The 24,138-nt window shown below is 41.0% G+C and overlaps 1 protein-coding gene across 2 annotated transcripts in view; it reads right to left on the reverse strand.

The window, feature by feature from the left end:
* Positions 1-24,138, reverse strand: part of HMG20B (high mobility group 20B) — a 115,398-nt gene that overhangs the window by 17,374 nt on the left and 73,886 nt on the right. For both annotated transcript variants that reach the window (XM_075204908.1, XM_075204903.1), the window contains exon 9: positions 23,480-23,612. In XM_075204908.1, coding sequence (XP_075061009.1) covers positions 23,480-23,612 — 133 coding nt within the window. The remainder of the gene's footprint in view (positions 1-23,479; positions 23,613-24,138) is intronic.

A 24,138-nucleotide genomic window follows, 5' to 3' on the forward strand; every position in this document is an offset into this window, starting at 1 on the left:
TCGCTAAACCTAACCACATGAACTGCTGTCTGAGCCTGGCTCGTGTTCTCCTTTTTCCTCTGTGATCGGTACCCCCTTCCCCATGGGCCTGAGCTATAAACCGATCCCGATATTCGGGTGGGACTACCAACCTGTACTTATGATTTGGGCTGGACACCGTATACAGTAACCCATCCAACCAAGCACAATCCTCTACCACCCCAGTCTTATACGACATATCTGCTAGTGCCCGCATCCCTTCTAGATCTGGATCTAGTAGCTGGGCTTCTTGCAGTCTAGATTTATCCTCCTCCCCCAGGACTAACCCCCCCTCAGGATGGTCTTGGCTACTCACCCTCAGAGGCCCGGAGATGGTAAAGAAAGGTTGCTGATACCCGTTAGTTACTGGCGTGTAGAAGTGGTTGTTCTTCCTCTGCCTGGGGCTCACCTTTCTATGGGCTTTTTCAACAAAATAATTCCTGAGGTCTTGCCCCAAATCATTGCCCAAAATCACCTCATTGGACATTCCTGCCATAACTCCAACTTCTACCAGGTTGTTACAATGGCCCCAATGCAACTGGACTTGGGCTGTTGGAATCTCTGCCCATCGTCCATCCTCCATCCTAATTTTAAAGTACTTGTTGGGGATAATTCTTCTGGAATCCACCAACTCGGGGCGTACCAGGGTGATGGCTGCCCCACAGTCTCTAAATCCTTGGGCTTTTCTGCCATCCACCCATACAGGTTTCAAGTGCCTGTAAAGGCGTCCTCCTGTTGTTTGCCTCATGTCAGCCACAGCATTGCAAGTGGCCTTTACCCCCCTCGCCTCTGGCGCATCAGGGTGGTAGTGTTTGTTTTTCCGGGGGTGGCTCCTGCCAACAACCCCCGTGGGAGGGAATTGGTCTAATTGACCTCCTTTCCTGGGACACTGCTGTTGAAGATGTCCCCAGTATTCACATCGAAGGCACCACTTCCCGACTTGTCCCAAGTGTGGTATTGCTTGTCCTTGACTGCTGGGTCGCCTTTGGCCTTCACTCTGCCCCTTTTCTGCTTTATCCCAGGACTGTGGGTTACACTTTGCCACCCAATCCTGAAGGCTGGGAAATATCTCAGTCAGCCCTGCTTTTACCAGCTCAAGTCCTTTTCTCTGGATCCACTGACTGAGGACGTGCTGCAGCTCTTGACGAAGCTGACCATAGTCATAGCTTTCACTGTGCACTGCTGACTGGCCTGGGGTGGGGGATGTTTGTGTTGTAGCTGCAATCTCCTGAATCCTTACTGGCTGCTCCTGGTCCTCATACAACTCCTTGGCTTTCAGGATTTCTGCAACATAAGTCCCAACTTGGGTGCCTTCCACTGCTGGGACCTCTGCTATTTTCATCCTGCCCGCATTATCGAGTAGGCACAGGTCCCATTTGCATAGTTTTTCCACTAGTTGTGGCCTGAAGTCATCCTGGGTAGTAGCAATTTCCCTTGTCTGGCATAATCCCCGGAGTTCATCCAGTTTTAGGGAGTTATACTTGATCATGTCTCACGTTTCTTGCAACTCCTCTGATAGGCTTCCTTTGGGTGCTGTGTAGCCCGTGCTGTGCTGTACCTACAAGGCCCTTGGACTGCAACCGCTTGCGTCCCTTGCAGCCTTCCCGGTTCTTGCAACACCGGGCCGAGTGATCCCACTGCTTGCCACCAAATGTGAGGATACCACCCTTAGCTGGGATGGAAGTTACCCTCTGTGGGATTCAACTCACTCGGGTAGACCAAGATATATCCAAAATAAGACTTTATTACGACAGCACAACACCACAAGACGTTCACAAGTTACAGGGTAAATGGTAGCACGTATCCTCCAGCAGCCTCCTGCAGTCAGCACTCCAAAGTCATAATCTCTGTCCCTTTCAGGGTCTTATCCTCCCGCAATATTACCACTACCGTTTAGCAAAACAGTTATGGTGTCTCCTAGCCTGGGTTACTAGCTCACACCAACCCTGTCCTGGTAGGGTTCCCTCCAGCGGCACCACAGTTCCTGGCCCAGAGTCCTTTTCACTGATGTCTTCTACACCAGGATCCTCCAAACTAGCATCCCCCCTGGCATTCTCCTCGCCCTATATTATTTTCTCTGTACCCAGGAAATAGGGTCAAATGTCTCCAACCTCCCCTTTACAGAAGGGGCCTCCCAGTCAACAATTTAGCTGCTAGACATACTGTCCCTGTTACCTTGATTAGACAATAGAATGGCTTGACTCAATTAGCTGTTTTGGCTGGATACACTACACATGGGGTTACAATAGTACATCAAGGAATGACACTGCACGCTTACATGGAACAATAAGACTTTTGACACATGATATCAGCAGGGTTACACAATATAAGTCTGTGATACCTTTTGATACAATTACATTTATATTGACACATATTGATACATTTCCCCATGCTATTTCAACCAATATATTACTGTGGAGGCACATTGCATATGAGTAGAAGTTCTAACCTCATTACCTCTCAGGTTATCTGTTGACCTAGCTAATTAACATGGGCTGCCAGCTAGTTAACTCAGACATTGTTCTGATAACAAACCTCATCTCAGCTGCACCCCATACAATACACATTTGAGACAAATGGTAATTACATTAGCTACCACAAGCAAAATGACTGCTGTTGTTCTGATATTTTCACACAGTATGGCAATATTGTTTCTATTTATACTACATACAATATCACAGGTAATAGTATGGGCAAAATGTGTCTAATAACATGAAATAATAATACACATAATACACCAATGCTCTGGTGTATATACTTAGACTGGGCCAAGGATTAAAAAGTACAATAAACCGTGAGAAACGGGTGATGATTACATAGTTCTCAGTCCAGTAGTACCCCGTTTCCTCACATATATATACACACATATATATTTGGGTCACAAACATGTATCCAACTCAAACGAACTTCAGGGTTCCCAAATCCTACTAAATTTGAAACCACCACCTCTATGTAATTCTATGAAAGGTTTTGCTGGTACTTTCCATTGAGAGTTAATTGGCTTGGTCGGTCTCCTGTCTATCCAAAAGCAATTGTGCATAAAACATTGTGTTGATTAATAGGAGACACGAAAAACTAGCTGTCCCTTGATCTTTAACCAGTCCCAGGACAAATAATTTAGGAGTAAATGAAAGCGGTCTATCAAGCACTTGTTGGGGTGCATGTATGACTTCTCTCCAATATGTTTAGTTTTAGACACAATCCTATACATAGTGTATAAAAGTGTCAATCGCCACTGAATGATTAATTTAGTATAAGTACAGAGGGCAGTGTGAGAAACAATGAACAAGTAAGTAAGTAGTAATCCATTTACAAACTGCAGAAACCTGCATTGCTTTGTGAAATCAAAACTTTTGCACCTGGACACACATACAGATTATTGCAGCAATATGGTGGATGTAGAACAAACAATTAGTTGCTCTGCAGACTTTATTGAACATGGGTGGGTTGTGTAGGATATCAACATCACTGCAGCTGATTTAGCTGCAAAAACAAGATGTACAAGGAAGGAAACTGTGCTTGTGTGGAGGATTTCCGAATTTAGCAGCAGTGCACAGAAGAATTTAGTAAAACCAACAGATTTGTACACCACTTTAGAAGTTGTGGTTATCTGTACTCAATCACTGGATTGAAAAGGATGCCTTATGCTGTTACAAATTTCTTTATATTTTGTTTGTTTCTGAGCGCCGGACAACATTTTTCTTTTACTTGCATGTTGGTCTTATTTGTCCTTGGCTGCCATCTCAAATGATTTTATACACTTGTACACATTTCATTCATTTAAAGAAGCACGCCTTTTTCTCTTTCACTATTTTCTAGTTTGTTTTTTTGGGAGTTGACCACTCCCTACAGATGCTGCAGACTTTATAAAATGGAGTTTCAGGGGAAAGTTTTAAATGGAACACCCTGAATGTAAATTTGTATCACTAGCTTAGGGACTCTTTACAGGTAAGCTTAACCCCAATATAGCTATATTGTGCACAAAATTCTCCTTTATGTATATACTTACACAATGATTTTTATATTCTGTTTGTGTCTGAGCGCCAGACAACATTTTTCTTTTTTTAAATACTTTTTATTAGAGACATCTTATACTGAATAAACATTGCAAAATCTTCAGAGGTACAACAGTAAGATTGTAAACATTTTTTGACATGGTGATTTGCAAAACACTCTCACAATTATTTTGCATTTGGAAGATAACTATATCTATCTGGTGCTAAGAAGATGTCATTTTTAACATTTTGAACTATAGGGTGTGTGTGTGGTGGGGGCGGGTAAGAAATTGTAAGGAAGAAGAGGAAGGGAGAGAGAATTTTCCAGGAGGCAGCAATTTGGCATGCAGCAGCATTAATGATATGTCGGAGGAGTTTGTGAGCAGAATTAGTAAGGCCCAGGAGAGTTAGCGGCAGCAGGACATGCTTAGGGTCGGGGGTATGGGAGAATCAATGATTGCTGAGGCTAGCGCAAGGACTGCTGTCCAGTATGGGCGTATTTTGGGACAGTCCCACCAAACATGTTTCTTTTACTTGCACGTTGGTCTTATTTGTCCTTGGCTGCCATCTCAAAATGATTTTATACAGTTGTACACGTTTCATTATTTTAAAGAAGCACGCCTTTTTCTCTTTCACAAATTTCTTAGAGGAACCACATTAATACGTGCAACTAAACCAGTTTAACAAAAAAATGAAAATAAATTATATATATATTTATATATTTATATATATATATATATATATATATATATATATATATATATATATAGTGGCAAGAGTCCGCTACTGCTGAAGCACACACAAACAACTTCTTTTTATGCAGCTTTATTGTCAGGATGGTTAAAATGTATTTGACACTGTATGAATTTCACAGCAATTATGGAGACCCTAAACGCTAGCTAGACATAGACCAGCTCTCTCAGGACCAGCCAGCTTCCCCAGCGGTTGACTCTCTGAACAAATGATACAAACAAGCTTTTATACATGATACTCCTCCCCCAGCCTTAGCTTGATGGGCAGATGACACACCCACCTTCCCTTTAAGAAGAAACTCCCTGTCTGTTTGCTGTGAGGAGGAACCTTTCAAACCATGTAGTTAACCAAACATTAAACTACACATAAGTCTTTACCTGGTTTATCCTCAATCTAGGTGCATAACTGCGCCAATGTTTTACTCTGCTTGTATGCTTTCTCTGCATCTTGTCAGATAAATGCCTCTTTGTTACAATATATATATATATATATATATATATATATATATATATATATATATAGAGGGCAGCATGGTGGCTAAGTGGTTAGCACTTCTGCCTTACAGCACTGGGGTCATGAGTTCAATTCCCGACCATGGCCTTATCTGTGAGGCGTTTGTATGTTCTCCCCGTGTTTGCATGGGTTTCCTCTGGGTACTCCGGTTTCCTCCCACACTCCAAAAACATGGTGGTGGGTTAATTGGCTGCTATCAAAATTGACCCTAGTCTGTGTGTGTGTGTGTGTGTGTGTGTGTGTGTGTGTGTGTATGCTAGGGAATTTAGACTGTAAGCTCCAATGGGGCAGGGACTGTTGTGAGTTCTCTGTACAGCGCTGCGTAATCAGTGGCGCTATATAAATAAATGGTGATGATGATGATATCTATATTTATATTAAACCTGTCATCTACACACAGTGGCGGCAGCCATTCAACCTATCAATTCACTATTATTAGTGCCTATTGATTTGGAAGGCTGCATTCTCATTAATATTTGCAAGATATCTCCAACTGAAAGTTTTTAAAATGTCAAAGTGTGACAAACAAAATAAAAACTGACCTGATGACCCCAGGACTCTCAGGACTTATATAATGAAGGTATATTTTTAAAGAAAAATGTTCTACTTGTGATGATAGGCTGTATTTTGAGGTGAGAGTTTTACTTTTGCAGAAATATGTATTTCAGACATGAGGCAAAAATCTACAAAATGTTGCACAAAACATCTGTTCAAACCATACAAATATTTAAATTTATCAGTTTCTATGGACAACACAACTTTTCATAAACTTCTCCCACAATGCATTAAAGCAACTAACTGTATTTTAATTATTTAATTCACACTGATGTCTTTTTCAGTTTTAAAATGAAACCCACAATGTAGTAGTCATATCTAGAGATGAGTTAAATATACAAAACTGTTTGCCTCATTCCATCTGTGACCATAAAATTATTGCAAGGCCCGCAGAATTCAGCCTTAAGTGCTCAGAGTCCAAACCCAACCACACAGCAGAATGATCCTTAGTCAGTCCAACTCTATCCATAGACTATAAATTCAACAAACTGCACAAATGGCATTACTGCAGATGTGCACAGCTGAACTCGAACATTGTATTGCTGGAACTTTACACCTTAGGCAAAAAACCTGTTCCACTGCAAAACTTTGTGAGTTTCACTCCTCTCGACTTTTAAATATATATATATATATATATATATATATATATATATATATATATATATCTATCTATCTATGAATGGCATCACAATCTTTTATCATAACATTATTTCTTTTGAAAGATAAAACTATTCTATTTCTGGGTAAAAAATAAAAGTAAACTTTGGATTAAAACTTGGTAAACATATTTATTTGTACATTTTGGGAGATAACATTAGTTAAAAAAATGTGATTAAAAGTCAGCACAACTTTAAAATGATGGTTTGCAAACAATTTGATGGTCTAATTTTTGGAAAAAGAACCAAATTTTGGAACACTGCAAATGTGAAATGATCACAATAGGCATTGTTCATCTGCCACACGTGCTTAAATGTATGTTCAAACTAAGCTTTGAAAATGCATGAACTTTAGCAACATCTTGACAATGGTTTGCTGGAGAAAAAAAGATTGTGGTTTTAGAAATTAAAAGACCATGAAGTAGTATGGATGAAATGTTTTATATTCACTGTGTGCACAACAGCCATAATTTGGCAGAAATGGGCAGCAATAAATGTAGTCCTCTGATTGGACAAGTAAGGGTTACATAGTAACATAGTTAATGAGGTTGAAAAGACACCTGTCCATCAAGTTCAACCTATTTTGGATCTCCTGTGATCCCTCTCTTATATTTCATATTGATTTAGATGAAGCAAACGCCAATCTGTTTCAATCAGGTAAAATCCCTCCTGACCCAATAGTGCAGTCCTATTTCTCCCAGGATCCACTACTATCCTTTAGCTGAATTAACGGTCGAATCTCCAGTTACCCTTTTCCGCTAAAAAAATTGTCTAACCCTTTCTTAAAAATATCAATTGAATCTGCCATCACCACCTTCCCTGGCAGTGAATTCCATATCTTGACTGCCTTTACTGTAAAAAAAAAAAAAACCTTCATTTGCTGGTTTTGAAACTTCCTTTCCTCTAACCTTAGGGGGAGACCACATGTCCTGTGTACAGTCCTTGGGGTAAAATGTTCCCATGAAAGTTCTCTGTATTGACCCTTAATGTATTTGTACATAGTAATCATATCCCCTCTTAGACGCCTCTTTTCTAAAGTAAACATGCCTAAACTAGCTAACCTTTTCTTATAACTTAATGACTCCATACCCTTTATCAATTTTGTCGCCCTTCTCTAAACCCTTTCTAGTTCCAAAATGTATTTTTTTTTATAGAATGGTACAAAGAACTGTAACCCATATTCAAGAGGAGGTCTTACCAATGATGTATATAGTGGCAAACTTACACTGTCTTCCCTTGCATCTGTGCCCCTTTTTACGCATGCCAATACTTTATACCCTTCCAGCTACTGTCTGAGCACTATTGCTAAGTCTACTGTCTACGAGTACCTCCAAATATTTTTCCATTGTATACTACCCTAAATTTATCACATTAGTTTATAGATTGCGTGCTTGTTATTGAACCCTAAGTGCATAACCTTACATGGGCAGCACGGTAGCTTAGTGGCTAGCACTTCTGCCTCACAGGACTGGGGTCATGAGTTTGGTTCATATCCATGGCCTTATCTGTGTGGAGTTTGTATGTTCGTGTTTGCGTGGGTTTCCTCCAGGTGCTCTAGTTTCCTCCCACACTCCAAAAACATACTAGTAGGTTAATTGACCGCTATAAAACTGACCCTAGTCTCTCTCTCTCTCTCTCTCTCTCTCTCTCTCTCTCTGTCTGTGTGTGTATATGTTAGGGAATTTAGACTAAGTCCTAATGGGGCAAGGACTGATTAAGCTGCTGCTGAAGATGATTTGTCGATGTTAAACTTCATCTTCCATTTGGCTGCTCAATCCTCTAGTTTATTCAAATCCATTTGCAGAGAAACTATATCTTGCTCTGATTTTATTATTGTGCAAAGTTTGGCATCATCTGCAAAAATAGAAACTTTGCTCTCTAAACCATCACCAAAGTCATTAATAAATATATTAAAAAGGAGTGGCCCCAGCAAGGAACCTTGAGGTACTCCACTTAAAACTTTTGACCAATTATAAAATGTTACATGTAACACAACTCTCTGTCCCCTATTCTCCAATCAGTTTTCAACCCAAGTACAAAATGTTACTTCCTAGACCCAGTTTCCTTATTTTGCAAACCAACCTCTTGTGTATCAAAGGCTTTTGCAAAATCTGAGTAGACCACATCTACTGTACTACCATGGTCTATGTTCCCACTAACTTCCTTGCAGAAACTAATTAGATTAGTTTACCATGACCTAGCTTTTTACGAGTTTAGCTCCATAAGAACCCTTGGGTGTATGCCCTCTGGAACGGGAGCTTTATTTAACTTAATTTTATTTAGTCGTCTTTGGACTTTCTTTGTCAGCCAAGTATTAAAGTAATGGTACGGTTGCATTTCCATTTTTATGTATTATTTCTACCATTTATTCCTCTCTAGTAAATACTAAAGAAAAGAAAGTGTTTAATACCTCTGCTTTTTCCTCATTATAATTAATCAATCCCCCATCTCACTGGTTAGGGGTCTTTTTAATCCTTTTGTCATTTATATATTTAAAACACCTTTTAGAATTTGTCTTAACTTTCTTTTTCAACTTGTTTTTCATTTATTTCATCTAATTTCCTTTGTGCATAATTTATTAAATTCCTTGTAGATACAGAAGGACTCCTCAGTTTCATCAGACTTAAACTATTTAAATGCACGCTTCTTCCTTTCCGTTTTTTCCCATTACCTTTTTATTTAGCCACATTGGTTTAGAATTAATTCTTTTACATTTATTTCCCATACAAATGAACTTATACATGTATTTTTTCTAGCAACATTTTAAAGACACCCCACTTTTCTTCTGTACTTTTTCCTTCAAAAACTATGTCCCAGTCTATGCACTTTATAGACTCCTTTAGCGCATTAAAATTTCCTTTCTGAAGTGTAAAGTCCTAGTTGATCCCTTATACCGTTGCTTCTGGAAACTAATTTCAAATGAGACCATATTATGATCACTGTTTCCCAAGTACTCCCTTACTTGAATATTTGACCTTATGCCTATATTATTTGATATTACTAGGTCCAGTATATTCCGGTTTCTAGTTGGGTTATCTACTATTTGGGACATGTAATGATCTTTTAGCGTGCTCAGAAACCTGCTGCCCCTGGCTGTACCACAAGTCTCAGTACTCCAATCAATGTCCAAATAATTAAAATTTACCCCATAATTATAAATTGACTTAGTTGTGTATGTAGCCTTTTCAATTTGCTGTAGAGGTTAGGCTTTCTACTTGGTTTTAACACTGGCTTAATATAAATACATACTTCTCAACTTTTATTTACCCTCTCTCCTGAAGAGAGTATAGCCCTTCAAGTTGACTGCCCAGTCATGTGTATCATTCCACCATGTCTCAGTAATTCCTATATCTTATTGTTCGCTCATTGCTACTAGTTCTAACTCCCCCATTTTACCTGTCAGACTTCTTGCATTTGCAAGCATACACTTAAGTCTATTTGTTCCCTACGGTATTCCTTTTTGCTTTGAAATCACTGTTTTTCTTATTGGCTTTATCAACGGACTCTCCCCTTAACTGCTACGCTTCCCTTTCCCCCCACTTCACCCCCTTGACTCTTGTTAAATTGCCCCTTACCACTTTCAATGTCTACTCCGTAAATCGTTGCATGCCCCTCCCCCCCAAAGCCTAGTTTAAAATCTCCTCCAACCTAATAAACCATCCTCTCCACTAGCACAGCAGCCCTCTCCCCATTCAGGTGCAATCCGTCTCGACAAAGATGGCAACTGATCAAGAAATCAGCCCAGTGCTTCAAGAATCCAAAACCCTATTTCCTACACCAATCTTTTAGCCACGCTTTAACCTCCCTAATCTCCCGCTGCCTCCCTGGATTAGCGTGTGGCCCCGATAGTATTTCCGAAAATACTTCCATGGATGTCCTTGCCCAAAGTTTTCGACCCAGGTCTTTGAAATCAATCTTTAGGACACCCCATCTTCTTCTAACCTGGTCATTGGTGCAAACATGCACCAAAACTGCCAGGTCATTCCAACAATCTGTCCATGTCGAGCCTGAGCACCTGAGAGACAACACTGTTCGGCATGCACGATCCTGGTAACAGACTGCCCTACCTAATATTTGAATTCCCTACCACCACAATCTGCCTAGGTCCCTTAGTAACTTTGGTCCTCTCTATGCTGGAAACACCTTTCCTCTGGTTGCTAGTGGAAGCAGTCTCACTCAACTCTACCTTCCACAGAATCTACATCCAATCTGGCAAATCTGCTGGGATTGCTCAGGTCAGAACTGGCCTGCCTCTTGCTCCCTGTGCTACCCCTTGAAACTGTTACCCAGCTGCTTACCTGTGCACCCTTCTCTGTCTCTGCTCCACCCGTCCCTGCTAATGCATCAACAGTGAGCTGTAAACGCTGCTCCAAATTGGCACTCTCCCTCAATTTTGCAATGGTCTTGTGACAGGATGGACCTCCTATGCCACCCTGTCCATTGTTGCTGGGGACTGGTTGGGGAATTACAACAATTTGATATTGTTGTAATTCCATCATATTTGGTATGTAAATGTACAGCAAGTTATGAAGGGGGAATTATGTATCTGGGATATGTCTGAGAAACTTAAGAAAGGTCAAAACTTTTGGAATAAATAGTTGAAACCCAGTGGACATTTCCTCCCCCACATTAGCATAAATACTGCCCCTCTGAATGGTGTCCCATCTGTGTTTGCTTAAAAAGCCTGTGTGTGAAGGGACAGATTGAGAACCCAAGAGGTGACAATCTAATTGAAGTAGTGTCCAAGTCTTCTGCCTGCCCCAGGCATACAGATTACACCACTCAACAGCCATTTTATATCTGACATGATATAAATCAATTTTCATGTAATTTTTTGTGTAGCATCCAAATATACCTTCAGAAATTTGGTTTCATATAAGGTTTTTGAGATATTCTGAAAAATTAAAATTTGAAGACTTAAGTATTTAATCACAGTAAGTGCTCGGCAAGACTCCTTACGTCAATGTGTGTACTTATGATAACGGCTTAATGATTGAGTTTAGTGTTCAGCACAATATTAGTGAGTGGCGACTGTTTATTGATTCCTCAAAGAGTAGTCTGAAAGCAGTGTTACTCTATAATAGGAAACAGCTCCCTTCAGTGCCTCTGGCCCATGCACTGGACATGAAAAACTTAAGACAGCATGGCTGTGTTGGAGGGAATCAAGTACGAGGATCATGGATGGAATCTTTATTGTGACAAAGATAGTTGCACTGCTGTTAGGTTTGCAAGGTGAATTCCCGAAGTAATGCTGTTTTCTGTGTTTATGGGACAGCAGAGACACTAAAAAATCAATATATCACAGTGAAGTGGCAAGAGAGAGAAACCCATGTTGCTGGAGAGAAAAACAGGAAGTACACTCCATTGGTTGAGCCGCATAAAATCATTTTACCTCCATTGCACATTAAATTGGGCCTAATGAAAAAAAGAGGATTTTTACTCATCGTAAAATCAGTTTCTCTTACTACACTGGGGGACACTGCGTTATCTTGGGGTATAGTAGGTGGGACTGGAGTTAGGCACTTATAAACTTGTTTGTTCCCCTGACTCCTCCCCCACTATGCCCCTCCTCTGTAGCTGACTTCAGTTTTGTATAACCAAGCCAGGAAGAGAGAAGAAGCAATTTAGAAAGCAACACCTAAGATAGCACTACTTTCAGAGCAAGGGAGGGCGCGCAGTGTCCCCCAGTGTAGTAAGAGAAACTGATTTTACGGTGAGTAAAAATCCTCTTTTCTCTGTCCTACCACTGGGGGACACTGCGTTACCTTGGGGAGCTACCAAAGCTGTGTCCAAGGGCGAGAATGCTCTGGAACGGCTGTGCGCAATGTTTTGTGTTCAAAACCCTACATTTGTGAATTCAAAGACATGCAACAAAGAAACAATATGCAGCAGAAACAGACGCTGCCACTCTGTACAACTGCGCCATTAAACAACGCTTTTGTGGCGTACAAAAAGCTGCAACTCTCCTGGAAAGTGCACTGTAAAAGTCACTGCAGAGGGGTACAGACAGAATGTTGGTCGTGATGCAGTGGCAAGACACCACCTAGACCCTGTCCCCCCTACGCTCTTTAGCGTTAGAGAGGCTAAATGGGCATTAAATTCCTAAACAGGAACTGTGCGAACAAGAGCACAAACTATCTCCCGTCGGAGAAACGTTACACAAATAGAAGAGGCACAAGAATGATGAACTACAATCTCTGTGTCAGTGGAATGCAGGCACTAATGGTCATAACCAATTATGTCTCGAACCGCCACTAAGTTTCTGATAAAGAAAATGAGGAAGAGCCATACACACTCTCGCCCCAGATCCCCTACGAGATGTGACATCCAAGAGAACAGCCTGCATTGAGCTAACAACTCAATCCACTCAATGATATACAAAGGATCACCATATACACTGATGCAACAGCTTAAGCCACTCAGTGATATCTAAGGGAGCACTGATACAGTGCTTAAACCATTCAGAGATAAACAAGGGAGCACTCATTTCATGAGCAAACAGCTTAACTAACTCAGAGAGTCACCCGAGGCCAAAGCAAGCCTCCTGATGACGAGAACTAGACTCCCTGGAAATCCACAACCAACCAAGGGTGGGCTGAGCATAAAGAAACCACTTAAGCAAAACAACCTTCCGCTGAGCTAGACAGAGAGCCACGGAAGCTGCACGCTGAAAGAAGAAGGGCGTAGACCCCATAGAAGCCAGCTGGTAAAGAAAATTCTTTAAAAGATTCCTGAGTGGGACGTGTGAAATTCTAGAAATTTACACCATCGAATATAATTTCTAGCCCAACGAAAACAGCTGAGAAAGAATCTCTACCGCTGAATTAAAGGTAGCAACCATATCCTTGTAAGGATTCTCTAGCCGAAAAGGTTAGCCATCCGACGCCACAGCGTCAAACCAGATGACGAAAACAAAAAGAGCCGAACTACGAGATGAGGCCGCTCTGAAAACGGGAAAAGAGGGACGACAACACAAGTCCCCTAAAACAGTAGAACACTGTTTTGCGAGACATACGGCGGACCACCAGACTAGCTGGGATGCGCCCCCTCCTAGAAACTCTTGATCTCCCACGAGTAAATAGGAGCTGTGAATCACCTGTACACCCCCTAAGTTCTAGGAAGACCCGACTTGGCTATGGACAAATCCACCTGAGGGTCATTAGATTGAGAGCCGATAGAGAAAACAGGTTAACATGTGAAAAGAACCTGGGCTCCCTCTTAGAGAGCCCAATGACCTAACCAGGAGAGTACAAAGGTATAACCCTTAGGTGACCCACTCTACCTGTTAAAGGATTGATTGCTAAGGCATTCGACCCTCAATAACAATAATAATAATAATAAGTTGGTCTAGCTTGGCCCATAGGATGGCACAAGGAACACCCCTCCGACCATACACAGGTCGACCCCTATCCTGCATTAGGATACGGGAATTGCATGAGTGCTACAAATATACAACAGCACTGCATTTTAATATCGAATCTCTAGGTTTTCTGACCCTCTGTAAAAGAAGAACAACTGACTCACTAATAAAAAAATGTGACTAAGCACCACCCGAAAGGTAAATTAGTGAATTAAGGCAAAGGGGTGCTTATGCACGTCCAAAGCCCTAAAATCAGCCTTCCTTGATAAGAATCTCCCTGTTGAGACATGGGAGATGTTACGAACAAGGAGAGCCAAAGATACAAGTAGAAACTTAGTATCAGGAGTTTCTGTTTTGCAAAATAGGATACGGAAAGGAAATTCTGCCAGGAGCAATTTGGAACTGTGTAGAAAAGAGATGAGCGTGTTCTTCGGTAGTAAGCTACTGAAAACCCCGAACTAGAAGATAAGGCATAAGCCAACGCTTATATCGTGGTAGAATAAACGAAGAGCTAGGTAGGCTCAAAGTGATCACCTGTGAACCCAATATTGCAACCCTGCTTCTTGCTGAGAGGCTGCAAGTATAATGTTCTGGCTGAAAACGTCTAGCTGAAAGCTAAGCGTTGGATGTAATAAATAACTTCCACCTTTGGGGAATGTCCACAAATCAAAGGATGTTTACCTGATTTCCACAGCACATAAACTATAACCACCCCTGTAAGGCTAAGCCTGACTCGGAATGTGGAACCCTGACCTCAAATCAACAGAGAGGATCAACGGATGGAACACGTAAACATCATGGCCTGGTGTCGCTGACATAAAACAAAGAAAGCACACCTACCGCCAGAAGCCTTTGGATACTCATTTGTAATAGTACAAATTGAGAGTTCCGAACAAAGTGCTGTAAGCATGTGGCTAACTATAGGTATCATAGCTGAATAGCTGTATGCCTACCAGCTATGATGCTGTTGGCTGAATACAAACCACCCCATTAACCCTTAATGAGAATAAAGGCTAGAGCACTTCTGTCCGAGAGCCGCTAGATAAAACCTGTTACCAGCCCCTGCTCTGCGTAGGAGAACTTCTTTGTCTGCTCCCGCTGGGGACAGCAGAACAAGAGAACAGAGGAGCCACAGGATTGTCACCAACAGGGACCTCCCTTGTATTCACTCTGGAGAGTTATGGGAGGTGAAAAACATAGCCAGTCTAATACTGTCTACCTGGTCTTTGACAAAAGACAGACACAGAGTCTAAGATATGAGGAAAAACATTTTTCCCAACTAGGGTGTCAGTAAGGCTTAGGTTGAAAATTGAAAACAAAGGATAGACTGTAAGTCTTGCAAATGCGAAAACTGGGTACAGTTTAAGCTGGGATTATCCACCTCGTAAGTGTAATCAGCAAGAACATTCCTCTTGATAGTAAAACAAGATGGAAATAGACATCCTCTGGTGAGGAATGAACAACATCCTTATTCTGACTGTGGCAACAGTCCAAGATAAAATCCTCTCCATCTGTGGAAGATGATAAACAGCAGCATCTCTGTGCAGATGGTTTTATACCTGAACAGCGTAATGCCGCTTCTGTGTTAGCGAACAGATCTAAGCTGTGTGGGTGCTTAACCAGCACAGTGTAAACGTGTGTAGAAGCATGAAAAAGGGTATACTCACATACCATTTCAAACTTAAAAATCACCTTAATGTGTTCGGCCACCAGAAGCGACAGTGATTTAGACCAGACCTGTTTCTGCAAAACAGCTGACACCGAAATGGGAGCACCCTGTTTGTAGACCCTAGCCCCGCAGTCTGTGCCGAGGCATTCGGGCTAAGCTGTGGAAAAGATAATTTAAAAATTACATTTTGCACATATATAATGTCACTCCTATTTCCCAGTTGATCCATTAGAAAACATAAGGAAATGGTAGGCAAAGTAACAGGTTATAACATTGTCTAACAATTAAATTGAAGACACATATACATATAAATATATATAAATACATATATATACATTTTTTGAGTATGCCAACCAGCGAGTATTCTACTCCTGAAAGACTCACCTATTGTAGCCTGATACAACAGCAAGAAAAAGACACAGAATAAATCTGTTCTATCTCTAAAACAGGTTTTTTTATATATAATATATATATATATATATATATATATATATATATGTGTGTGTGCTATTAGGGTTTACGCACACATATACACAATGCAATACAGACCAACCCGCCTACCACGGGATAACACTGTATATTATTTTTGTGCCACATAAATAATGCTGAGAATGTAAAACAGCGTGTTTATTACCCCTAAGGTAATTCCTCAGACATAACGCATATTTGGAAAACTGTATAAAAGTTAACCACAATACTTAGGAACACAGGCTATACGTAGCAAAAGGGATTGTACATGGAACTCTCTTTACGAGACTTATGGAAAAAGTCCATCCACAGTCACCATATGGAATATTATACAGATATGTATTCCCATATTAATGTACATCTACCCAACAAGCAAAATATGTCACAGGAGGATAGGAAACTACCATATTGTCTAATAGGTAATCCTATAATATATACAGCAGTCATAGGGTCCTGAAATAAAGGTCCTGACTGTGTGGCAAACAGGCTGACAATCGTTAAAAAACAGAATTAAAAACGATACTACATTACCTAGTGATGAGAGGCAGAAGTCTGGAACAGCATGCACTGATGTGTGTGCTCCGGATCCAAGATGGCCGCCATTCGCGCCATTAGGGAGAGAGAGAGGGGGAGGTGTACTACCCTCTCCTAACATGTCCGCCTCTGCTCACCACCGCTCAGCCTATATATATATATATAATATGGCTGCAGCTGCTGGAAGTGAGAACCGCCGCTCTGCCATGCCCAGGGTGCGTGCGGTCTCACTGACTCCATCGCCTCTACAGAGCGCGATGCTTGTCCTTCTCCCCCGCTGCTGCTCGTTATCTAGGGGCGGAGGAGGGGGGGGGGAGGCTGCCAGCAAGTCTGCGGGCGGGGAGGAGAGGCAGAGACACCCTCACTCCTGCCCGCCTGTTTAAACGTGGCCGCGGTCGTCTATAAGGCCGTTAACAGACATATGCGCCCCATATAAAGCTGCCTATAAAGGCACACTTTAAATAAAACATGGCCCCGGCCGCTATAAGGCCGTTAATAAACCTACACGTGCCCACATGAAGTTGCCTATAAAGGCATACTTTAAATAAACCATGGCCCCGGCCGTCTATAAGGCCGTTAATAAACATAAATGGCCCCTTTGCTCGTTGTTTTTTAGGGGTAGACTGCTGGCAGAGGTGCAAGGGAAGCGTGCTGCTTACCTGCGCTGGAACTCAGAGTGAAGAAATCCCGGGGACTTTCACTCCTCTGGGTCTTTTTAGTCCAGCGCTGCACCTGAAAAAGGATAAAAATAAAAACAGGAAAACCTACTGCTAAACTAAGTATAGGCAGGAGCCTATACAGAAGTGACCTTTCTCCAGAAGGCACTTACAACAACTGAAGTCAGCTACAGAGGAGGGGCATAGTGGGGGAGGAGTCAGGGAAACAAACAAGTTTATAAGTGCCTAACTCCAGTCCCACCTACTATACCCCAAGGTAACGCAGTGTCCCCCAGTGGTAGGACAGAGAAATAAAGGTCAGGACTTCAGTTATCTGAAGGAACAGTTTCTGAAGTAACAGTTTCCAAATTTAAGCGAAGCAAAGCTAAAAGAAGGCATATCTGTAGGCCTCCAAATAAGTAAACTGCCTACGGATGAAATATTCAACACTAAATTGAGTCTGCTGCTTGGTCCTCCTTCAAAACTGCAATGCATGGATTTAGGGAACAGAAAAGAGCCAACTACGTGTCCAATGAGAATGAACTATTAAGCCAACTACAAGAATATAGGGTGTAGAATGCAACTTAAAATTCACTTTTTACATTCCCATCTAGACTTTTTATCTGACAACCTGGGTAGTGTAAGTGATGAACAGAGGAAAAGTTTTCACCAAGACATTCTGACAATGGAGAATCGCTAACAAGGACAATGGGACCCTGCAATCAAGGGGGACTACTGCTGGTTCATTTTTAGAAAGACCAATGAGCCACTGTACAAACGGAAAGCGTCAACATCCTATTTCCCTAAAGCAAATTTACTTTATATTTTATCTTTAATTATCAATATTATTATTATTGAAATTTTCACTTATCTTACTTTTTCAGATATAGCTATTACCTCTTTCGTTATTTGTGTGTATCTAACAAACGTCACTTTATAGAGATAATCTGATTTTGCCACTGAATTCAGCATTCCTAAATTAGGTGAAAAACACATTCACATGCCAGATGCAGAGAATATTTTAAAATTTGTTGAGTAGTGTTATCATACGTAAGTTTATTCTCTGCAATTTCATCCCATTTTTGTTTATAACTGTTATGCATTTATTATTTGCATGTCAATTGTCATCTGTTTGTTTCTACATCCAAATGCCCCCACCTTTGTTTATTAAAACTAAAATTTTATGTTTAGTTCTTAATACTCTAACAAATCCATCAGCCTTTTATGAAGAATACTGCTTGACCATGTTAACCCTCTGCCTGTTGGTGTGTGCACTGCTAACCTGTGTGTGCACTGCTAACCTGTGTGTAACAAGGAGCATTGGGTGCCAGTATGGGACAGCATATTGGTGTCCTATTGCCCAAAATTCAATAGGTGGTGGCAGAACATAAGTTTGTGTGGGTGTGAGAAGCACTCTTTGGAGACGATTCAGCAAATCTGTGTGATGGGTGAGAGAAAGATTGAACGCTGGATTCGTGTGTAACCTCATACTGTAAACACTCAAAGTCACGGACGCTGGGAGTGTGTTTGTGACAGTGCAGGTGACATACAATAATGTTAATAGAGACAATGAAGACTTAATCCAGAAATGAATGGTTCTTATTTGAGAAAGGATTTGTTGTTGCCTATATAGTAACATAGTAACATAGTTGATGAGGTTGAAAAAAGACACCAGTCCAGCAAGTTCAACCTATTTTGGATCTCCTGCGATCCTGCACTTATATTTGAAATTAATCCAGAGTAAGCAACCGCCAATCTGTTTCAATTGTGAAAATCCCCCCAATATTGCAGTCCTATTTTTACCCTATATCCACTACTATCCTTCATTTTAAATTAACGGTCGTATCCCTGGATATACCTTTCCACTAAAAATTTGTCTAACCCTTTCTTAAACATATCTATTGAATCTGCCATCACAACCTTCCCTGGCAATGAATTCCATATCTTGACTGCCCTTACTGTAAAGAACCCCTTCCTTTGCTGGTTGTGAAATTTCCTCTCCTCTAACCTTAGGGGATGACCATGTGTCCTGTGTATGGTCCTTGGGGTAAAAAGTTCCCATGAAAGCTCTCCGTATTGACCCCTAATGTATTTGTACATAGTAATCATATCTCCCCTTAGACGCCTCTTTTCTAAAATAACCATGCCTAAACTGGCTAACCTTTCCTCATAACTTAATGACTCCATACCCTTTATCAATTTTGTCGCCCTTCTCTGAACCCTTTCTAGTTCCAAATTATCTTTTATAGAGTGGTGCCCAGAACTGTACTGCATATTCAAGATGAGGTCTTACCAACGATTTATACAGTGGCAAAATTACACTGTCTCCCCTTGCATCTATGCCCCTTTTAATGCATGCCAATACGTTGTTTGCCCTTGCAGCTGCTGCTTGACATTGAGCACTATTGCTAAGTCTACTGTCTACGAGCACTCCCAAATCCTTTTCATTATAGATTCTCCTAAATTAATTCCATTTAATTTATAGATTGCGTTCTTGTTTTTGATCCCTCAATGCATAACCTTACATTTATCTGTGTTAAACCTCATATTCCATTTGGCCGCCCAATCCTCCAGTTTATTTAAGTCCCTCTGTAGAGAAGCTACATCTTGCTCTGATTTTATTACCTTACAGAGTTTAGTGTCACCTGCAAAAATAGAAACTTTACTCTCTAAACCATCACCAAGGTCATTAATAAATATATTAAAAAGGAGTGGTCCCAGCACGGAACCTTGAGGTACTCCACTTAAGACTTTTGACCAATTAGAAAATGTTCCATTTATCACAATTCTCTGTTCCCTATTATCTAACCAGTTTTCGATCCAAGTACAAATTTTGATTTCTAGACCCAGTTCCCTTATTTTGTAAACCAACCTCTTGTGTGGCACTGTATCAAAGGCCTTTGCAAAATCTGAGTAGACCACATCTACTGTCCTGCCCTGGTCTAAGATCCCACTAACTTCCTCACAGAAACTAATTAGATTAGTTTGACATGACCTAACCCTCACAAATCCATGTTGATTCCCACTAATAATTTTATTGCGTACCAAGTAATCCTGAATACTGTCCCTTAAAATACCTTCCAGTAGTTTCCCCACTATTGATGTCAGGCTTACAGGTCTATAATTCTCTGGTTGTAATCTCGTCCCCTTTTTAAACAATGGCACTACATCTGCTATTCGTCAATCCCTTGGTACTGAGCCTGATGAGATTGAATCTCTGAAAATTAAGAATAGCGGTCTAGCTATTTCCGAGTTTAACTCCATAAGGACCCTTGGGTGTATGCCATCAGGACCTGGAGCTTTATTTATCTTAATATTCTTCAGTCGCCTTTGGACTTCTTCCTCTGACAACCAAGTATTAATTAATGGCATGGTTTCATTTCCATTTTTATGTATTACTCCTGCCATTTGTTCCTCTCTGGTAAATACTGAAGAAAAGAACGTGTTTAATTGCTCTGCTTTTTCCTTAGTATCATTTATCAATTCACCCATCTCACTTCTTAGGGGTCCTATATTATCTTTTTTAATCCTTTTGCCATTTATATACTTAAAAAACTTTTTGGGGTTTGTCTTACTTTCTTTTGCAACGTGCCTTTCATTTTCTAATTTAGCCAATCTAATTTCCTTTTTGCATGTTTTATTACATTCCTTGTACCTACGGAAGGACTTCTCTGACCCTTCAGACTTAAACATTTAAATGCCCGCTTCTTCCTTTGCATTTCTTCCCTTACCTTTTAATTTAGCCACATTGGTTTAGACTTAATTCTTTTACATTTATTTCCCATAGGAATGAACTTAAACATGTATGTTTCCAACAACATTTTAAAGACAGCCCACATTTCTTCCGTATTTTTTCCTTCAAAGGCTTTGTCCCAGTCTATGCTCCTTATAGACTCCTTTAGCATATTAAAATTTGCCTTTCTAAAGTTTAAAGTCTTAGTTGATCCCTTATACCGTTGTTTCTGGAAACTAATTTCAAATGAGTCCATATTATGATCACTGTTTCCCAAGTGCTCCTTTACTTGAATATTTGAAATTACGTCTACATTGTTTGTTATTACTAGGTCCAGTATAGTCCTGTTCCTAGTTGGTTCCTCTACTAATTGGGACATGTAATGATCTTTTAGCGTGCTCAGAATCCTATTTCCCCTAGCTGTACCGCAGGTCTCAGTACTACAATCAATGTCCGGATAATTAAAATCCCCCATAATTAAAATTTGACCTAGTTGTGTAGCCTTTTCAATTTGCTGTAGAAGTTGGGCTTCCTCAATCATACTAATATCTGGCGGTTTATAGCATATCCCTATCAGCAACTTCTCTGAACTTTTTCCTCCGCTGGATATTTCCACCCACAATGCCTCTATATTATCACCAATATTCTCATATATAACTTCCTGAATACTTGGTTTTAATTCTGGCTTAATATAAAGACATACTCCTCCTCCCCTTTTATTTACCCTATCCCTCCTGAAGAGAGAATAGCCTTCCAAGTTGACTGCCCAGTCATGTGTATCATCCCACCAGGTCTCCGTAATACCTATAATATCATACTGCTCATTCATTGCTACTAGTTCTAACTCCCCCATTTTACCTGTCAGGCTTCTTGCATTTGCAAGCATACACTTAAGTCTATTGCCTCCCTTAGGTATTTCTTTTTGCTTTAAAAAGGGCCACTCCTTATCGGCTATGCTTCCCTTTCCCCCCTCTCCACCCCCTTGACTCTTGTTAAATTCCTCCTTACTACTCTCAATGTCTATCCCATAAATACTTGCTTGCCCCTCCCCCCCGGAGCCTAGTTTAAAATCTCCTCCAACCTTCTAACCATCCTCTTCCTTAGCACTGCAGCCCCCTCCTCATTCAGGTGCAATCCATCCCGACAATAAAGATGGCAACTGACCGAGAAATCAGCCCAGTGCTCTAAGAATCCAAAACCCTCCTTCCTACACCAATCTTTTAGCCATGCATTAACCTCCCTAATCTCCCGCTGCCTCCCTGGACTAGCGCGTGGCACAAGTAGTATTTCCAAAAATACTACCTTGGATGTCCTTGCCTTAAGTTTGCAACCTATGTCCCTGAAATCATTCTTTAGGACACCCCTTCTTCCTCTAACTCGGTCATTGGTGCCAACATGCACCAAAACCGCTGGGTCATTCCCAGCCCCTCCCAACAATCTGTCCACCCGATCCGCAATATGCCAAGCCCGAGCACCCGGGAGACAACACACTGTTCGGCATGCACGGTCCCGGTAACAGAATGCCCTATCTACCTTCCTAATAATTGAATCCCCTACCACCACAATCTGCCTGGGTCCCTGAGTAACTTTGGTCCCCTCTATGCTGGAGAGACCATTCCCCTGGTTGCTAGAGGAAGCAGTCTCATCCAAATCTACCAATTCTGAACTGCCTTCCACAGTATCTTCATCCAATCTGGCAAATCTGCTGGGATTGCCTAGCTCAGAACTGGCCTGCCTCTTCCTCCCTCTGCTACCCCTAGTAACTGTTACCCAGCTGCCTACCTGTGCATCCTCCTCTGTCTCTGCTCCACCCTGCTCAGCTAACGCATCAACGGTGAGCTGTAAACTCTGCTCCAGGTTGGCAATGTCTCTCAATGTTGCAATGGTCTGCTTTAGATCAGTTACCTGGGCTTCCAAAGAGACCAATTGCTCGCATTTCTCACAGAGGTATAAACCTTGCAACACTTGCTCCAAGTGTGCATACATATGACAAGATATGCATTGAGTGAGATCATCAAGCCTGCTACTACTCATCTTATTATGGCTAACCTAACTTCTTATGGCCTACAGTGAACTTGAGTACTAGCCTTTGCTAGCCACTTACCAGATTAAACCCCTTCCTGGATCTTACTCCACACTTTAAACAAAAACAACACTTGAAATCAAAAAAGCACAATCACTGACTTTCTTCCAGAATGGAGGGTGTGTTAAATACTGGACTTAATGGGTCCTTGATGAAGCAAAACCCATTAGGATCTGGCATTGTTTCATTACTAACATCCAGAACTGTGCACTTTTAAATGCATAAATATAATTTATAAACTATCATCCAATAGTGTACCATGTCTCAGACTGCTCCTTTGAAGAAGAGAATTCCTAAGAATTGCCTAGTGTTTAAATTCTGAAAATTAACGTTATTCAACATTTTCAAAAGTGATTCACAGCCAACCACTTTTCCCAAAGTTGCAGGTACCTATATTCATAGCAAGTTGCACTTATAGCATCCCTTAAGCATTGTGTTCTTCTATGTTCAGTTAAAGAGTCTTAGTCGTAAAAAAGCAAACCTCACCTATTAATTCTGGATAAAATCTCCTTTATCCGGATCACCAGTTTCTCATGCTGAGCAGGGTTACCCTCAATCACATTGTGGAGCTTCGCCATGTACAAATCGAGATTTCCCATTGTTGGGGTCTCTCCTGTACCTGCATTGTGGGAAAGAAAAGAAAACATGAAGTTACAAACGCGCCTAGTTTAAAGTATTGCGGGTCAGAAAGGGCAATTTATGAACAAGTTTAAATGCACTCTTCCCAAGCACATATCACTGTTTCACATCTTTGCAGATCTTTCAGATATTAGCACAAATGAGCCCCTTTATACAAGGAGCATAGATTTTTGTGCTAAAATGGGACCAGCTGTGGAGTGAGGCAAATGTTTAGAGGGACCTGGACAACCACATGGGGAAGACTACGTGTGGTTAGAAGGTGTGGACAATTATATTCGCAAACAGCTCAGTGTGGGTTGTAAAAATATGTTATATCTATCTTCTGGAACATAGATATATGACACTAAGTCTCTAATTGCAAGATTTTTTTGTACATATAAAGTGGTTGTGTACTGTCGAAAGTGTTTTACTGTCGGATGATCGAAGTATATTGGTTAATTATTGTTTATACGTGTTCGATTGCGATCGATCAGTATGCCACGTAACACATGGCACAGCGCAATCAC

This window comes from Mixophyes fleayi, chromosome 1 (assembly GCF_038048845.1).
Source record: "Mixophyes fleayi isolate aMixFle1 chromosome 1, aMixFle1.hap1, whole genome shotgun sequence".
Classification (NCBI taxonomy): domain Eukaryota; kingdom Metazoa; phylum Chordata; class Amphibia; order Anura; family Limnodynastidae; genus Mixophyes; species Mixophyes fleayi.